This window comes from Pleurodeles waltl, chromosome 12, assembly GCF_031143425.1.
Source record: "Pleurodeles waltl isolate 20211129_DDA chromosome 12, aPleWal1.hap1.20221129, whole genome shotgun sequence".
NCBI classification, from domain to species: Eukaryota; Metazoa; Chordata; class Amphibia; order Caudata; family Salamandridae; genus Pleurodeles; species Pleurodeles waltl.
Window position 1 is genome coordinate 702,470,767 of NC_090451.1, and position 16,379 is coordinate 702,487,145.

General features: G+C 44.4%; 1 protein-coding gene across 2 annotated transcripts in view; it reads right to left on the reverse strand.

The window, feature by feature from the left end:
• Window positions 1–16,379, reverse strand: part of AGFG2 (ArfGAP with FG repeats 2) — a 259,436-nt gene that overhangs the window by 90,686 nt on the left and 152,371 nt on the right. For both annotated transcript variants that reach the window (XM_069215633.1, XM_069215632.1), the window contains 2 exons: window positions 11,888–11,920; window positions 8,443–8,551 (listed from right to left, as the gene is read on the reverse strand). In XM_069215633.1, coding sequence (XP_069071734.1) covers window positions 8,443–8,551; window positions 11,888–11,920 — 142 coding nt within the window. The remainder of the gene's footprint in view (window positions 1–8,442; window positions 8,552–11,887; window positions 11,921–16,379) is intronic.

The following is a 16,379-nucleotide window of genomic DNA, read 5'->3' on the forward strand; positions in this document are numbered from 1 at the left end:
CATTTGTGGTGGATGAAGACCCTCTGGAGAATGGGTATGAGGGTAGCTCCTCTTCTACCAGAAGCCCTAAAGCACCCACAGAAACAGACCTGGATATTGCCAGGCTGACCAAGAGAATGGCCTTCGAGAGGCAGCTCTTGGAAATAGAGAAACAAAGAAAAGAGTTGGGCCTAGGACCCATCTCTGGTGGCAGCATACTAATAAATAGTGAGGAAGAGAAACCTTTCAACCTAAGACTCCCAAAAGGAGTTAAACCCCCCCCCCCTCCCAAAGGAGGAGGAGATGATATCCAGAAACTGTTAGTTGCCTTTGAGAGAGCCTGCGTTGGGGGAGGGGGATGTCCAAAAGAAGCACTGGGGCACTATATTATGGGAACTGTTCTCAGGGAAGTGCAGGGATAGGCTCCTGACACTGAATGAAACATATGCTAAATCCTATGAGCTCATGAAGAGTACCCTGATGAGGAATACCGCATAACATTCAGGGGGACTCAAAAAAACCCGATTCAGTCCTGGGTAGAATTTGTGGACTTCTCAGTAAAAATGCTAGGTTGTTGGTTAGAAGGCAAAAAGGTACATGGTTATGAAGGGCTGTACAATTTAATGATGATAGAACACCTTTACAGTAATTGTGTCCACGACAAGTTGCACCAGTACCTAGTAGATTTGGAGCCAGTCACCCCCCAAGAGTTTGGGAGGAAGGCTGATCATTGGGTGAGAACAAGGGTGTCCAAAACTAAAACTGGATGGGTGAACAAAAAAAGAGTCAGGAAAGTCCCTCAAGAGAAAGGTGGAACACCCTAGAAATAAACAAAAGGAGTCATTGGGCCCCCAGAAATCTGTCCAGGATGGTGGACACAAAAACACCTCCCAAAACAAAGGTGGGTACCAGGGTAAAAACTGGGATGCCACTAAGGCATGGTGCCATAACTGTCAAAGACAGGGCACCACACCAAGGACACTTCTTGTCCCAAAACGGACCCACTATTAAGCCCCCAGGGATAACCAGTGTAGCCACTGGGGATGACTCCTCAGATGAGGAGGTCATCATAGCACTTAACTGGAAAGTGGGCCTTACAATTGAGTTGGAGTTTCCAGAGCGGAGTAGACACTTCCACCACCTACTGGTGAATGGAATCCCAACCACTGCCCTGAGAGACACCTTTGCCAGTCACACAAGTGTGCATGACAGACTGGTGCTCTCAAACCAGTATAACCCAGGAGAGACTGCCAGGGTAGGGGTTTTCCCAGGGAAAGTCACTGATAGGCCAGTATCTGTAGTTCCTATAGAGATAGATGAGTCCCTTAGCTGGAGAATGGTGGTAGTCAGTACAGACCTCCCCCCTGACTATCTCCTTCGAAATGACCACCCAGAGGTTGGTCAGTGCCCAAAAGAGGAACTGGGCCAGTGCCAGTCCTCTCTCAAAGATTCTGGAGGTGCTGCCCCTGCAGTGAGTGCAAGTAGGCCCCAGAAGAAAAAGGGAAATCAGAAGAGAAGGAAAGGTAGGTAACCTTTAACTAAGGCACCAGAGCCAAGGGGTTTCTACTCCATTAGGGAAGAACCCCACTGTTGGAACTGGTGAAGCCTAGCTTAACCCACAAGAGAGCCTGTCTAGTCAGGCACCTGCTCAGCCTGAGATGAAAGCTACTCAGCTGGCAGAAAAGAGAGTGGAAGGAGAGTATTCTCTGCAGGATGTAGAGATCCCACACTCCCTTATAGCAGACAGGCACCCTGAATCCAAAGAAGCCTGCAAGTTGGCCCTGTCCCCTGTGGGCATGGAGCTAAAGGTGTGGTTCTGGTCACTGACAGCTGTCAGTGGCTTCAGCTGGGTGTTGGCCTTTATGGCTGCACTGTCCTTGGCATGGCGGTCTGATCCTATACCAAATAGAAAGTTAAGCCCCCTGACCCTGTTGGTCATGGTGGGGTTACACCAGTTGTGGGTAGCCTCTTCAGGTAAGCTAGGGGTTGCCCTGGCTAAGATATGGGTAGCAGAGGTGGACACCCCTGACCCCAAGACAAAAGGGAAAAGTGTAGACACTGGTGGCACAGCTATAAGACATTTCAGATTGGGTCCCATTTCTTTTGAGGTGGGTCAGTTTCCCAGAGGGAATGACCTGGACATTAGGATGTAAGGCAGAAGTAGGCCCTGAAACTAGCCAGCCTGTTTCCCTTCTCTTCCTCACCTGACAGACTAGGAAGCCTCTCCCAGATATTGGCTGAGTCTCCTGGCCTGGGGCTGGAGGGGAGTTGGTACTGAAACTAGCACAATGTTTCAGTACACCCACCCCACACTTTGTGCATGGTTTCTGGATGCAACTTGGACTGGAGTGCACTGGAATCCTGCTAACCAGGTTCCCAGTGCCAGTGTGTTGCCTACGAGGAGGACCCTCCATTTCATTTTTCCTCCATCTTAGATGGAAGGAAAAAAAGCAAACAGGTATATGGAAGTGACCCTTCCCACAGGAAGTGGTCCCTTACGTGGGTGGAGCCACCCAAAAGTAAGTGTTCTGGCAGTGTCATTGGACACTACCAGGTTTCCCCTAAAACGCCCACTAAATTTAGTATTTAGTGGGCATCCCTAGACCAAGATATCAGATTCGAAATGACAAAGACGACTATCCCAAAGAAGATCAAAGGCGCGAGAACTGTGGACCTGCTGCACAGGAAAAAGGTGCCAAACCCTGGCTGCTGCACCCAGGACCCGACAATCGCCGCTGCGGAGGGGCTGGACACTGGACTGGCCTCAAGGACCCCAGAGGACCTCCAGGCTTCACAAATCGGCCAAGATCTCCCTTCTGAGTGGAGGTACCACTCTGCAACCAACAAAGAACCAGCAAACCAGTGAGGGTCACTTCACTGACCGGCCAATATCTGCCGAACTGGAAGTCGCTGCCGGACCCAACGACAAACCAACGACCGCCGGGACAAACCCTGCAAGCGTGCCAAGTTTGGTGGCCCAGCGCCCCCTGGTAGCCGTGCCGTACCGTACCAATAGCCTGGCTACTGGTCCACTGACGTTGGACAATAAGAAAACCAGCTCCTCATGAGCTGAAAAAGGATCAGGAGGAAGCCCCAGTCGAGGGACTTCAGGAACACCTCAGACCTCCCGCCAGTGGTCGCCTGGGCCACTTGCACACTACATAGAGGGCCAGCCTCCTACAGGAGTGATAGTAGTGAAAGGGAATGTGATTGGGGGGAAATAAGTAGAAGTCATTTTTGCATAGACATTTATTATCTTTCAAAACAAAAACTGTACTGCGGTTTAAGGTATGACCACAGACTGACACAATCCCAGTTTGGAGCAGAGTGGAAGAACATAAGAGCTAATATTCATATATCTGCTTGTTCGCTTCCAATTCTGTAACTCCAGTCACAGAGGAAGGAGGATTGTTATTTAATGGATATATCGATGGTGGACAACAGATGTTACAGGTAATGAACATATCCTTTTCCACAACTGGATGTTGATCAGTAGTCATTAGTACTAATTATAAAAATGTCTGCTTTGCAGAACATAATGGTGTCCTGTTGCCTGAAAACGTTATGTTACATAAAACTACCTAACGCGGTGAACCTAAACATACAATCTCCCACCACTACCAACTTTCTGAGACATGATTTAGGATGCCTTAAACACTTTTTCCTTAAACAAAGACCTGTGTTTTTTGCTCATCAAGGGTGAAAGGTAAAAGACCTTTGACTCAGGACATACGGTAGAGGACAGCCTCTCTCAGCCTATGAAAACAGCCTTTCGAAATGAAAATAATGAATGTATTTAAGAATGGATAACGGCAACTGAATGTCAAACTGTGAGAGAGAAAGGTTGAGATTTTTTTTTTTAACACCGTAACCTTCACCCCTCCACAAGAAAAGCACCCTAGGAATAAAACTTTCCCAGACGACTACAGTATGGAGAACAGGCTGCTGGAAACGAGCAAGAGTTATACTGAAAAGGGTGTATTTACAAGTCTGAAGTCAAAATAGCAATATATAGAACGAGTGAGGAGCATCACAATCACTATATAGATATCAACAAATACAACAAATACAGTTGAGCCATTTTTTTAAGTAATGTCCAAAGGATGATGGAATAATGCTTGACAATGTATTTCTTTCATTGAAGACAAATGAAACCTTATTGTTGATTAGTTTAATATAGCCTTATTAACCCCCTAAGTGGGCTAAACCAGCCATTAAAGGCTGAGTTTATAGGAAGCAGGTCTTTAATGGCCGGTACAGCTACAGCGGGCTATACGGCTATTAGAACATTCTGCTATTAGAGGGCAGAATGTTCGAATAAATAAAACAAAGGGCGCACGGAGGGCTCCATGAGGCATTTGTTCACAGCAACAGCAAAATTGCAATGTTGGAGCTCCGGGCTTCTACAGGCCATTAGAAGCCCAGAGCACTCCATTGTTTTCAGTGGAGCTCCCAGCATTCCAATGTTCTATTATAGCCTTAGAACCCGCCGTAGCGGGCTCTACGGCTATTAAAGGCCCGCTCCCCGCGTTAAATGCCCGAGCCGAAGGCGAGGGCATTTAACAAGGGAGAGAGACTTTAATAGCCGGTAGAGCCCGCTACGGCGGGTTCTAAGGCTATTAGAACATTCTGCCACTCAGGGTAGAATGTTCTATAAAATAAAAAAATGTTCACGGAGCCCGAGGGGATAAAAATCCCCTCGGGCTCCCTGAGGCTTTGTTCACAGCTGTTGCTGTGAACAAAGCGAACATTGGAATGTTGGCAGCTGCGGGCTTTTACCGGCCAGTAAAATCCCGCAGCACTCCATTGTTTTCAATGGAGCCCCCAGCATTCCAATGTTCTATTATCACTGAAATGTCATTGTTGAATGACAACAAGTGCTTGGTGGAACACTTCTGCTCTCTAAAATCTAATGGATCACTGATCATCTGTAGAAGACACAATTGGCTTGTTTCAAAAGGGTATTAATGAGGGAGGATGATTACTTAGTGGTAATTAATCTTTAGATTAGCCTTCTAAAGATTGAGGTTTAAAGATGATCAACGTAGATTTAAAAAACTCCTTAACATACTGGTGTCAAACCAAAAATTATTAGTCAGGAGGGGATCCCGATACAAGATATCAACTTTTGTTAGAAAAGTTGATCCCAGAAGACAAAACAATGACACTACACTGTGCAGCGCCCCTCCACCACCCTGAACTACAATACTGCTGAAGAGACAAGTTAAATTCCAACGAGTCAAGGACCCCTAATCAATCAGTGGGCCTATTTGTTTTTTTCCTCTATAGACTACTAATTTAAGAAGCCCTGGCACTGCCAATAGGATTCATCTATGCGAGATGTATTGTCTTTGTCGATGTTTTTTGGCCATGGTGTACAACAGCATGGCTGCTGTGCAAGATGGCTAAAAGTGGCACAGCCAGGCTACTGTACAAAATGGCCAAACATTTAAAAAGCCAAATAGTTTTCGCATATGCAAGATTCATTTGCATGTGCCAATATTTGTTTTAACTGTGACGGGATGGGAGGATTAGAGGGGTAAGCAACAATGCAGGACAGGGTGGAAGGGGCCATGCAACAACACAGCATGGCACCCTATCTTAGGTAAAAAATAATAATAACAGCACTGGCCGCATCATAGCACTTTTGTTTATTTTGGCGGATGGGGGCGAGCCACCAGAGGCAGCATGAGGAGGGAGGGATGGGGCAAGCAACACAAGGGACAGTGGAAGAAAGGCGGAAAGGAGCTAGGATTAAGTCAGACAGCGAGAGGAAGTTGGGAGGAGGCAACAAGACGACAAACAGTTGGAGGTGAGCGAGCGCAAATCATAACGCTGGACAGGTGGGAGAAATGGCCTGCAAAAATGTGAACTCTTACAGAGGGCTGCCACTAAAAGAAAAGGTATCTCTGAAAGTGGACCAGTGGATGGACCCTGGGAAAGGAAGAGGTACCTGGGCCAGGCGCGAATAGAGGGAAAACACATGAAGACAAAGTAAAATTGGCACATATATTATATATTGATCAAATCAAAGCAATGAAATGAGAGCGATCATGGAACCAGCCAATGGTAAGCAATGGGCAGGCTCTTAGCCCCCTATAAGTAAACAAAAGGTCCTGAAAATACCAACACATGCCCTGCCTCAGGTGAGACCTAAAATAGAAGCTACTTTTGTACCTCAAGACAAAACTGCAAGAGAATCACTGGAGAACCACGAGAAACAGTCACTACAGGATCATGTTTCCCACATTTTTCTGTCAGAAATAAAGGTGTTTTAGAAAGAAGAAAAATAAAAAATAAATCACAAATAAGTGAAGTACAAAAAGGTGCTCACTTGAAATAATTCTGGGAGAACAAGATAAAAGGGGCATAGACCTGTGATGATGGCTAAATTCGGTGAGCTGGAAAGCTGCAACAGTGCCATAAGCTGGGCTATTGAAAGCTGTTGCCCATCCTTAAAATTAAAATGTAGATTTTGCTCTAATGCTTTGATTAAAATTGTGGAGTAGTTTCCAGCTGGAGGCAGGAACATCAAACTCCTGCATGCCCCTCCCTGGTACTTTTTAAATTTAAAATACTATGAATTTTCCAGCTTTGAAAAAGCCCAGAAAAATTAGGAATTAACATTGCAAATCTGGTGCAGTAACTTGAATTACAAACAAACAGACCCCCTTACTAGCAATAGATTCTAAAGTCACTTTGTTAAATACACAAGGGGTTAAGTTAGTGTGTATGCATATTTTACTTTACATTGCTACATATTATAACCTCACAGCATATTTTAATTTGTTTCCTTTCTTATGTGTTAAATGTTTATGTAATTTCCATGATATGGATTTGATTGTTGATGTGATGAGAAGTTATACTACATAACAATATAGTGAGATACATTCATACCTACCAACTTAAGCCTTTTGTGTATGACAAAGTAACTTTATAATCTAAAGCTGAGGAGTTGTGGGTGGGTGTGGGCTCTTTGTATTATTGTATTGATCCATCTTCCAAGAGCCTGAACAAGAACAAACCCTGTTTAGAATAGGATAGGTACTTTCATTACAGCGCCGATCCCCAATTACCCACCTACCAAAGGCAGGGTGTCAACTCAAAATTGCGGATATTTAATGAACATGTAGTATAAAGGCCTATCTAAGGTAGCACACCTATGAAAATATATTACTTTAATTTTTTTCACTTTGAAAACAGGGAAATGAAAATGGTTTTTTATGGAAAGGCTGCTAAATAGGCCTAAACCCATTTTAGTTTTCCCAATTGTTTTTTTTCCTTTTTTCCTACACAGTTATATTAAAAGACAAAAAAATAGAAAGCAAATGTTATCTTTACATCAGCATCGTGTGATGCTGTATGTAAAGACTTTAGTCTAAAGGTGTAGACAATTATTTTGAATGTTAATAAAAAACCCTGATATAGAAGAAACAGTACCATCGAGAACCAACTTTTTGTTGAGGCATGTCCTTACAGGATTCTATGTCAGGACCAGAGGCTCTGATTATGCTTCTCTTTCTTTACTGCCAAAACCACAGCAGCCAAACAAAGCATCAATAAAAACAAAATTCAAACCCCATAAGCATAAACACACCCTCCTTTAACACTCCTTCCCAGTCCACCAATCACTGCTCTTCAATCTCCTCAACACACAGAAACACCATCTGGTGCCAGTTCCTTTGCTAATCTGCAGTCAAGATAAGTGTCTCTCGGGTTTGACTCTTAACATTGCATTACTGTGCTGTTTTCAAGGATTGTTTTGTGGTCAATTTATCAGTGTAATTATTTTCAGTATATACATGTTATTATGGCTTATTGCTATCTCAGAGTTAGCTTTGTAGCTTTAAGGGTTTTGCATATTGGAGCCTGAATGCTCAGGTACGCGGCTGCAGGCGACGACTCCGGGCTGTAGTAATAGGAGGCCGTAACTCCACCGCACTGTGGGGCAAGTTTCTACACCGCACGTTTGGGCTTTTGGTTCCCCTGATTCTGCTTCTGTTTTGAGAAGTTTCAATATTTTACATTGCAGTTGCAATTATTTTTAGGCCCTGTTGCCTCTCCACACATCAACGCCCCTCCCTGCTGGGCTCATTGGAGCTGCAAGAATTCTGGTGACACAATCCCTCTGCGATTTCCAGTAGCTTTGAAAGCTGAAACAGTCATTCTCGTTATAAGAGTTTCCTCACCGGCATCAGTCCACAAAATGTATTCCATGTTCTCTGAAAACAAAAACTTCAATAAATAACCTAGAAACCTTTAATGCGTTGTTCACTTTCATGCCCTCTTTTTGCATACCAGAATCAGGGGACGATAACTACACAGTGACTGCGTCAGCAGGTTTTTTGAGTATATGGAGCTGTGTACGTACAGAATGATAACTCTGCCCTAGTGGAGCATACCTATGCAGAAAGAACCAAAAGTTATTAGGATGAAATGTTCAGGTTTACACATAAACTGTACCTGCCGGCACCAGAGGTTGTAACTGTCCCGGTCCCAAATATGTTGTTCATGTCTGGAATTCTGGCTGTGGGCCTGGGGACAGTACCATAATCTGCTCCCTGGTTGCTTCCTGCAAGTAGAAGACAGAGTATTGGAGGAGATCAATCTCAATTTTTAGGCACAATCTACTGCAGGCATCACTTCTAATTGCTATGCATCCTAGAGCCTCACCCCCCCCCCTCTCCCTTTTCTTCTGTTCAGGCACATTAGAGTTCGTAAAAAAAACCATCTGGCTTTTCTAACTTTTGTCTTTTTGGCTGTTCCTTTTCCCACAAGCAATAGAAGTGATCTTGTAACTTGACCCTTAACTTGGGACCATTGCCTGGTCAGAAACATGGAGTCAAGTGTGTGGCACAATCGCCACACAGTTAGCAACCATACCCAACAACTTCACGATTCACTCTTCGAGGATGTGGCATAATGAAGAGGCAGCAGCCTTTAAATGCCATTACTCTCCGTCATACCTTGAGGCCATCCGAAGAGCTGGCTGTGTGCCACTGCAACACGCTGTCACAATGCATCAGTCTTGTGTAGATCTTTATATGGAGGTGGTGTGTCGCCTTCTCCCTAGGTAGTTGGGCTTTTTCTAGCAGTATGGACTACCAGGGAGTCCAGTGGTACAGGACCTCTGCTGTTAGGCAAATAGTCAGACACCATCTTACATTACTTTTTGATTTTGGGTGCAGCCAAACTGGGCTTCACTGGCTCTTTGTAAGTTTCCCCTGGGAACTGTCATGCTCTCAAGGAACCATAAGGTCCACATGATAGTCCAGCCAAGGATCTGCCCTTTCACCTGGCATTGCTGGAGATGACAATCCTGATCTGAGTGGCTCTGTTGCAGAGAGGAGAGAAGCTGTGCTAACTGTGGCTGTGGAGAAGGAATGGGGCTGGTGGGAGATGAGGGAAAACGCACAAATCTTTCTGCTAGCATCTCTTTGGAATGAGGAATGTATGCCACTCCACACAGCTGCCTCAAATGTCAGCTTCCACTTCTTCAGAGGTGTTGCAACTGACTCGTGAGTGGAGGGCAAGCTATAATCTGGTGGGATTGAGAATGACTATAAATCTTCCTCTGCGTGCCATCAGGCTGTCCCCTGAGCTCGATGGCTGGTATGGTGTCAGTCAGCGTTGAGGATGTTATTGAGGTGAGTGTCAGGAAGGGGGCCTGTAGCTCCAGGGTTCTCTAGAGTCTAAATAGGCTCTTTGCGCAAGCGGGCTTAGGGGCAGTGACCAGAACCAGCTGTCAAGGGTCTTCGGAACAGTCTTGGGGCTCAAAGCCCAATCTCTCAAGAGAGAGGAGCCGGCCCTTAGTGCGAGACTCTTTCCAAAGTGGAACCCTAGGGGGTCGACCTTTGAATGGCATGCCAGATGTTTTTGTCTTCAGTAATGTGTCTTGGGTGTAGGTTTGAATGAGGCACCTGAAGGCTGCTTCTTTTCGGCGTCAGGAGAGTATTTCAGGCCTCTCGCCCATTTCACCGGCTAGGATACCAGTCTGGCCTTCTTCTTCGAAGTCTGGTCCCACACTGCTTGTGGGACCTTTAGGGTCCTGGCACTGCATCCAGTATGCGCCCACCATCGTCTCGCTGGTATTTAATAGTTGTCTTGTTTTTGTAAAACCTAACAGCTAAATTTCTCATGGTCTCTTGCCAAGCATGAGTCGCAAACCGGATGACGGTCCAGCGAGGGGACCTTACAGGTACATTTTAAACAAAAGTGGAATGACATTCCTTTGAACCAACTTCTCTCCTATGGGTCATTCTCATACAATATGGCACTGAGATAAACCCTCTGGGCCTAGACGAATTCGACTTGTCATCATCGTAATGACAGCCCAGCCAAGCTTCCCAGGTCCATGTGTGGTGTGCTGCGCCATTTCAGGTGTTTTTCTTTGAATTCTGGGACGTGTAGCCTTGTTTTTTTCCATTATAAAACACGACTACAACTCCCAGAACGCAAAGAAAAAAGTGGAGTGGAAAAGCCCATCACACATGGACCTGGGAAACCTGGCAGCTATGTAATGATGACTCATTGAAGTTGTAAAAAGCAATTCTTGTCACTCGAGCCAAAGTATTGCAGACTACAGCTCAGTGGTCTTACGGCTCCAAACGCACATCTTTAGTAATGGCGGAATAGTTACAGTCCGAGGGGGCGTTTTTATCTTGGTGCTTTCTAGATGGGAAATCTAAACTTCTACTTCGAAGATAAACAACTTGCAATCTCAGAGCCAAACGCTAGGTGGCAGGAGCGTGCAAAGCATGCCATCTACCGCTAGACAGGCTACAAACGTTTATTTTATTTTCCTTGCTGCTCTGCTACCTCGTTAATAACAAGCGTTCAGCTGATAAATCATTCCTGCACCACATGTGAACAGGATTGGCCCTTACATCCAAGTCCCTTTGTCTCTTCCAGACAGTGCAATCACGCCCCCCCCCCTCAAAAAAAAAGAAACAAAGGTCCGAATCATAAATGGGACCGTACATTGTTTGGTTTCATTTGTAACATGGCCTTTCTGTCTTGGTTTACTTTAATTATCGGTTAGGGATAACCAGGCCATCTTTACGGTACATATTTGAGTGTTTTGTCTACTACTTATTGTTGTACGTAGTATGTACTGATATGGGGGAAAGTACCAGCTGTAGGTAGGTGAGGTTCCTAATTTTGAATTGGTCGGGACATTAAAAATACTGGTCATGATGGTGTCAATTCGGACAGTTGGCAACCCTACTTCTAGTGCCGATTGCTTGCTGTACCTACGAGCCGGGGGTGCGTAGGTGAGAAACACAAGTCAGTGCGCTCTGCAGTTCTCTTAAGGCTCACAGAACAAAGTTACGATGTAAGCCCGCCACTCACAGATCTCCTTTCTATATATAACCCAAACGTGATTTAAGTCGCCAGAATCAACGATCTAGCCTTCCAAATCTCATTCCACGCGTGCTGTCGAAAAAATTGTGTAGTGATGCTGCTCGTTAATCAACTTTGTTGACTTTCCGTACCACACACTTGTCCCTGCCCTTATGCCCCACCCTTCCCCCACTCTCACCCTTCCTGTTCCCTTTCCACAATGCGCCACACTCTCAAGCAATTTTTCCTGGAAGCAGAATGCTGCACATGCTAAATACCTAAACATTTTACTTATGCTTCCCAGATTTATGTTGACAGATACAGTTCTGTGAAGCAGAATATCTTAGCATAACATTTCCATTTCATAACTTAGAAAGTTACATCTTGTGCATAAAAAAACACCTGGCGATAGATTGCCAAACCCAATATGTGTATGTGTAAATGGAACGCTGATGTTAAGGCATTGCTGAGGATAGGGATTAGGTGAACCTCATTCGCCACTGAATATTCACAAGCAAGAGATTCTTTCTCCCCACCCCCTCTCCCCGCCCCCCGACTAACTTACCAAAGCTGAAACTGTTTGCAATGGTCCGGCTACCTGGCAAGTCACAAGAGAGGTTGCAAAGAAAAGAAAGAACAAGTCAAATTGGTTAGGATAAAATGCAGCATAATACCACACTAACACAAACCTTTGTTGAAAATATATTTAAGTTAAATAAAACAGGACAAGCAATCTTAATGAAGACTCTGTTACTCTTCGTCAGAAATATCATAGCGCACAGTAGCAGGATGCAGAATGGAGAGGTGTAGAGTAGAGTGGCATTAAGTGAGTTGTGTAGAACAGAGTGGCATTAACTAGACCAGCATAGAGAGGACTGGAATGGTGTAGAGTGAAGTACAGTGGTGTGCTAAATAGCAGTGTAGCCAACAGTGGATCGGCTCGGAGAGGTGTAGAGTCATATATTGTGGGTTTAAGTAACCTGGAAAAAATGCAGAGGTATAAGGCATATCGGGGATGAATAACTGATAGAAAACAAAACTAGGTGTGCAGTAGCAAGTATCATGAAGGTTAGTGTGGCATTTATATATTATAACCGCTTAAACCAACCCACATAAAATGTAATTTTTTGGTAGTTGTACAAATAAGCCAGAAGATACAGGCGTACATAAACAATGCAAAAAAATAAATTTGAAAACATAATGAATAGAGAGACTAGCACAAGTGGAAGTGTCCTGAAATGCGCACCTCAACCACAGCATGATCAGCGGACAAAAACTAATCAAGAGGAAGCAATCGGTGCTTGGTCCATGCTCCACAGAAAGAAAAGGAAGCAACGCCAAGCAAGCACTAGCCAATTAGTAGGCAGCAAAGGAGAGTACTATGAAGCCAACAGATGTAAGCAATTGGCTGGATCCAAGACATTCATTGTGAACAATATTCCTCGCAAGTGAGAGCACATGCACTGTTGCAGACGAGAACTAAAGAGGAATCAGGGACAACTGGCTGAGGGACCTGCAAGAGCATGTTCTTGGTGGGAAAGAGCCTATGGATCAAGACAACGGTAATCCCATCAAACTCGTTTTTACCATCCGTAAACCTGTGTTTAGGAGAAAAGGAGAAACAAGCAGAATTGGGCAGCTTAGGGCTAGGTAAAAAGATAGTGCAGAGAATCGTGGTCACATTTATCACTGCTTTAGGAAGAAGCCACTAGAGTGTAATGCTTACATTCACCAGCCCATAGCGCTTTCCAGCAAACGTGTAATAGTAAACCAGTCTGATTGAAGCCATCTCTATTTAGTGAAATCTGCTCAGACAACAGCTGGACTGTAGAAATCAGTGCTATAGGATGTAATTTGACACACCAGATGTTGAAGGCACCTTCTTTACACCAATATCAGTATCCACTTTCAAAATGTGCAAAGTTAAAATACTGTTTAGATTGTGTTCTAGATAGTCTGGACCTTCATTTTTACAAGTAAAGTTCCACACAACTGACTGTACCACTGTCCTGCAAGCAGCTAACAAAGAGATAAAGCAACAGATAAACAAAGAGCCAGCTGTATAGTGCTATTACTTTAGCAAATGTGATTCTCATGGATCATACAACGTTTCCATAAAAAGGTATTTTCAAGATGTAAGCCAGGCTTTTTGTCAAAGGTAGTCTCTGATTTCTTCACAAATCATCCAATAGCTCTACCTACATCTTTTCCAATTTTTTTGTGTTTTGTTTTGAAAATATATGTACACAAAAAGAGAGCAATGGGAGTGTTTGCTAGTCCACACCGCCTCCCTATAGAAATTATATCATCACTAATGGTGTGGGGTAGTAGGAACTGAAGGTCAGACTAGCTCAGTCTTTTTTCAGTGGTGTTGGTAAGGTCACTGTAGATCCTCAGGTCGGGAAGTCATTGCTGGAAAAATGTCCAAGCTAAGGGGTGCTGTGTTGCCTACAGGGGGATGGGGGATTTCCCTTACGGACTAGGTGGTCTCACACACATAATAGTGTCTTGCTTCATCATATGACCACCTAGCCCCACCCAAGTAAGATGATACTACTTGGGCGGACTCAACCTCGTGGTTAAAAGAACCCGAGGGAGTGCTAAAATTAAACTGGCTGGATAGTTACATTGATCCAGAAGGGGTGAATACTAAAATTACCAAGCATGTCGCCAATAGCTTCTGCTAATTTTAATGAAGGTGCATGCTGGTAAACCTAAAACTAAAGGGGAAAGGCTCGTTGGAGAGTAATGTCTCTTGGAGTCTAAAAGAAAAAGTGGATGACCAACATGTTTCTGCCCTCACTCAGTGCTGGTAGGTCAGGGACATTCGTCAGGGTCGGAGCACACGCAGTAAGTGGGGTGCTCAAAAAGTGAAAAATGTATATGGCCTACCTGAACGGGTAGTTCACAGTGGGGTAGGCCCCAGGGTAAGGGGCAATCTACCTCTGGTCTGGCTAGTGCCGGGGGGGTTTTCCCTTGTAGTCACACTCACTCCAAAGGGAATAAATACCAAGGGGGGTTACCTACATGCCGGAGCCTGGCAGGTAGGCCATATAAATTTTTCACTTTTTGAGCACCCCACTTACTGCGTGTGCTCCGACCCTGACGAATGCCCCTGACCTACCAGCACTGAGTGAGGGCAGAAACATGTTGGTCATCCACTTTTTCTTTTAGACTCCAAGAGACATTACTCTCCAACGAGCCTTTCCCTTTTAGTTTTAGGTTTACCAGCATGCACCTTCATTAAAATTAGCAGAAGGTATTGGCGACATGCTTGGTAATTTTAGTATTCACCCCTTCTGGATCAATGTAACTATCCAGCCAGTTTAATTTTAGCACTCCCTCGGGTTCTTTTAACCACGAGGTTGAGTCCGCCCAAGTAGTATCATCTTACTTGGGTGGGGCTAGGTGGTCATATGATGAAGCAAGACACTATTATGTGTGTGAGACCACCTAGTCCGTAAGGGAAATCCCCCATCCCCCTGTAGGCAACACAGCACCCCTTAGCTTGGACATTTTTCCAGCAATGACTTCCCGACCTGAGGATCTACAGTGACCTTACCAACACCACTGAAAAAAGACTGACCTAGTCTGACCTTCAGTTCCTACTACCCCACACCATTAGTGATATTGTTTTGAAAATAAACAAATTGTTTTTCATCAACCGAGGGCCGGTTCATGTGAGTTTATTCATGTGTTACTTTTAGCTATCAAAACAATGTCATCCCTTTTTGGAACGGCAAAAAGGGTGACAAGTGGAAAAGTGACCATTAAAGCTCTTTGGAAGATAGCCCAATAACAAAAATTCACAACACAGCGAATTGAAAGATCTACACAAAAACGTTTACAAAACATTTTTGTCTGTCTTCAGTCAGACTCCTGGACTAATACACAAGGAGGTCTGTCATTCCTTCAGGAGGAAGTGTTACTTGTAATCCAAGTTATGCATAGTAAATATTCTCACTGAATTCCCAAACATAGAATAATGCCACCCAGGTACTGAGACTCCAGGACACTTCTTACTGAATGTAACAAAATCAATCTGCAGTTGGAGTCAGGCACCTCAATGCTCACATTCTGGTGATACCTCCATGAATAGCAACGCATGCTTGCTTTTACAGCATTTTTTTCTATGTAAAAACTTCCTCTCACAAAGCAGTAAGACCACACTGCAGAACCTATATGAAAGAAATGTGCTACATTATCACGAATAACGTCTTCCCACTCAGGGAAGGTAACTAAATTAAGGCTGTGGAGCCTGTAAGGTCAAACGTCCCGCCTTCCTGGCACTGCACTAGCGGTTTGCCTCACAAAGGCAGGTTTTCTTCCACAGCAATACGTATAGAGTAAGAGATCAGGACGATTTTAATATTGACAGCCGAGGAGAAGAGAGGGTTGTTTATAACCGCAGAGAAAACACCTACTATGCAGAATTAGGATTAGATGAAGACCCTGCTGGAAATTGATTTTACAGGGGTCGAAACACATTTATAAATTGAATTTTACAGATGTTTACTGTACTCCATCAAACCTGGACTGAAATTCCGAGCCTCTATTTTTGAAACGATAGGCATTAAGTCAACATTCTCTTTCACAAATCAGCATCACTGTGCTGTTTTTAGTGCCTCCCATTTGTTATACTGTTTGTTTTGTGTAACTATGGACAGTAATTAAATAACTGTTTATACACTGTCACAAGTCTGTATAATTTTTGACTAGGAGGCACAGGCATAGAGCTTCCCCCGAGGGAACATCGTCTGCCCAGGTTCCTAGGAATACAAGGTGGCCCCGAATTTTAGTCCAGCTTATTAAAGTGCCAGAGCGCGCGTGTTCATCTAAGCAATAATGCCTTGTGAAACTGTGAATGGTCCTCGAGGTGACCCTTTACTAACGTCTGCAAGAGGAACATTCCTCACCCAAGCTGCAGTAGCTGCCTTGCTTCGTGTAGAATGAGCCCTGTGCTTACCAGGAGGGGGTTTGTTAGCTGATGCATAGCAAGATGTAATAAATGACACCATCCATCTGCTGTTATTAAGACTTCCCAGTCTTAAGAGGGT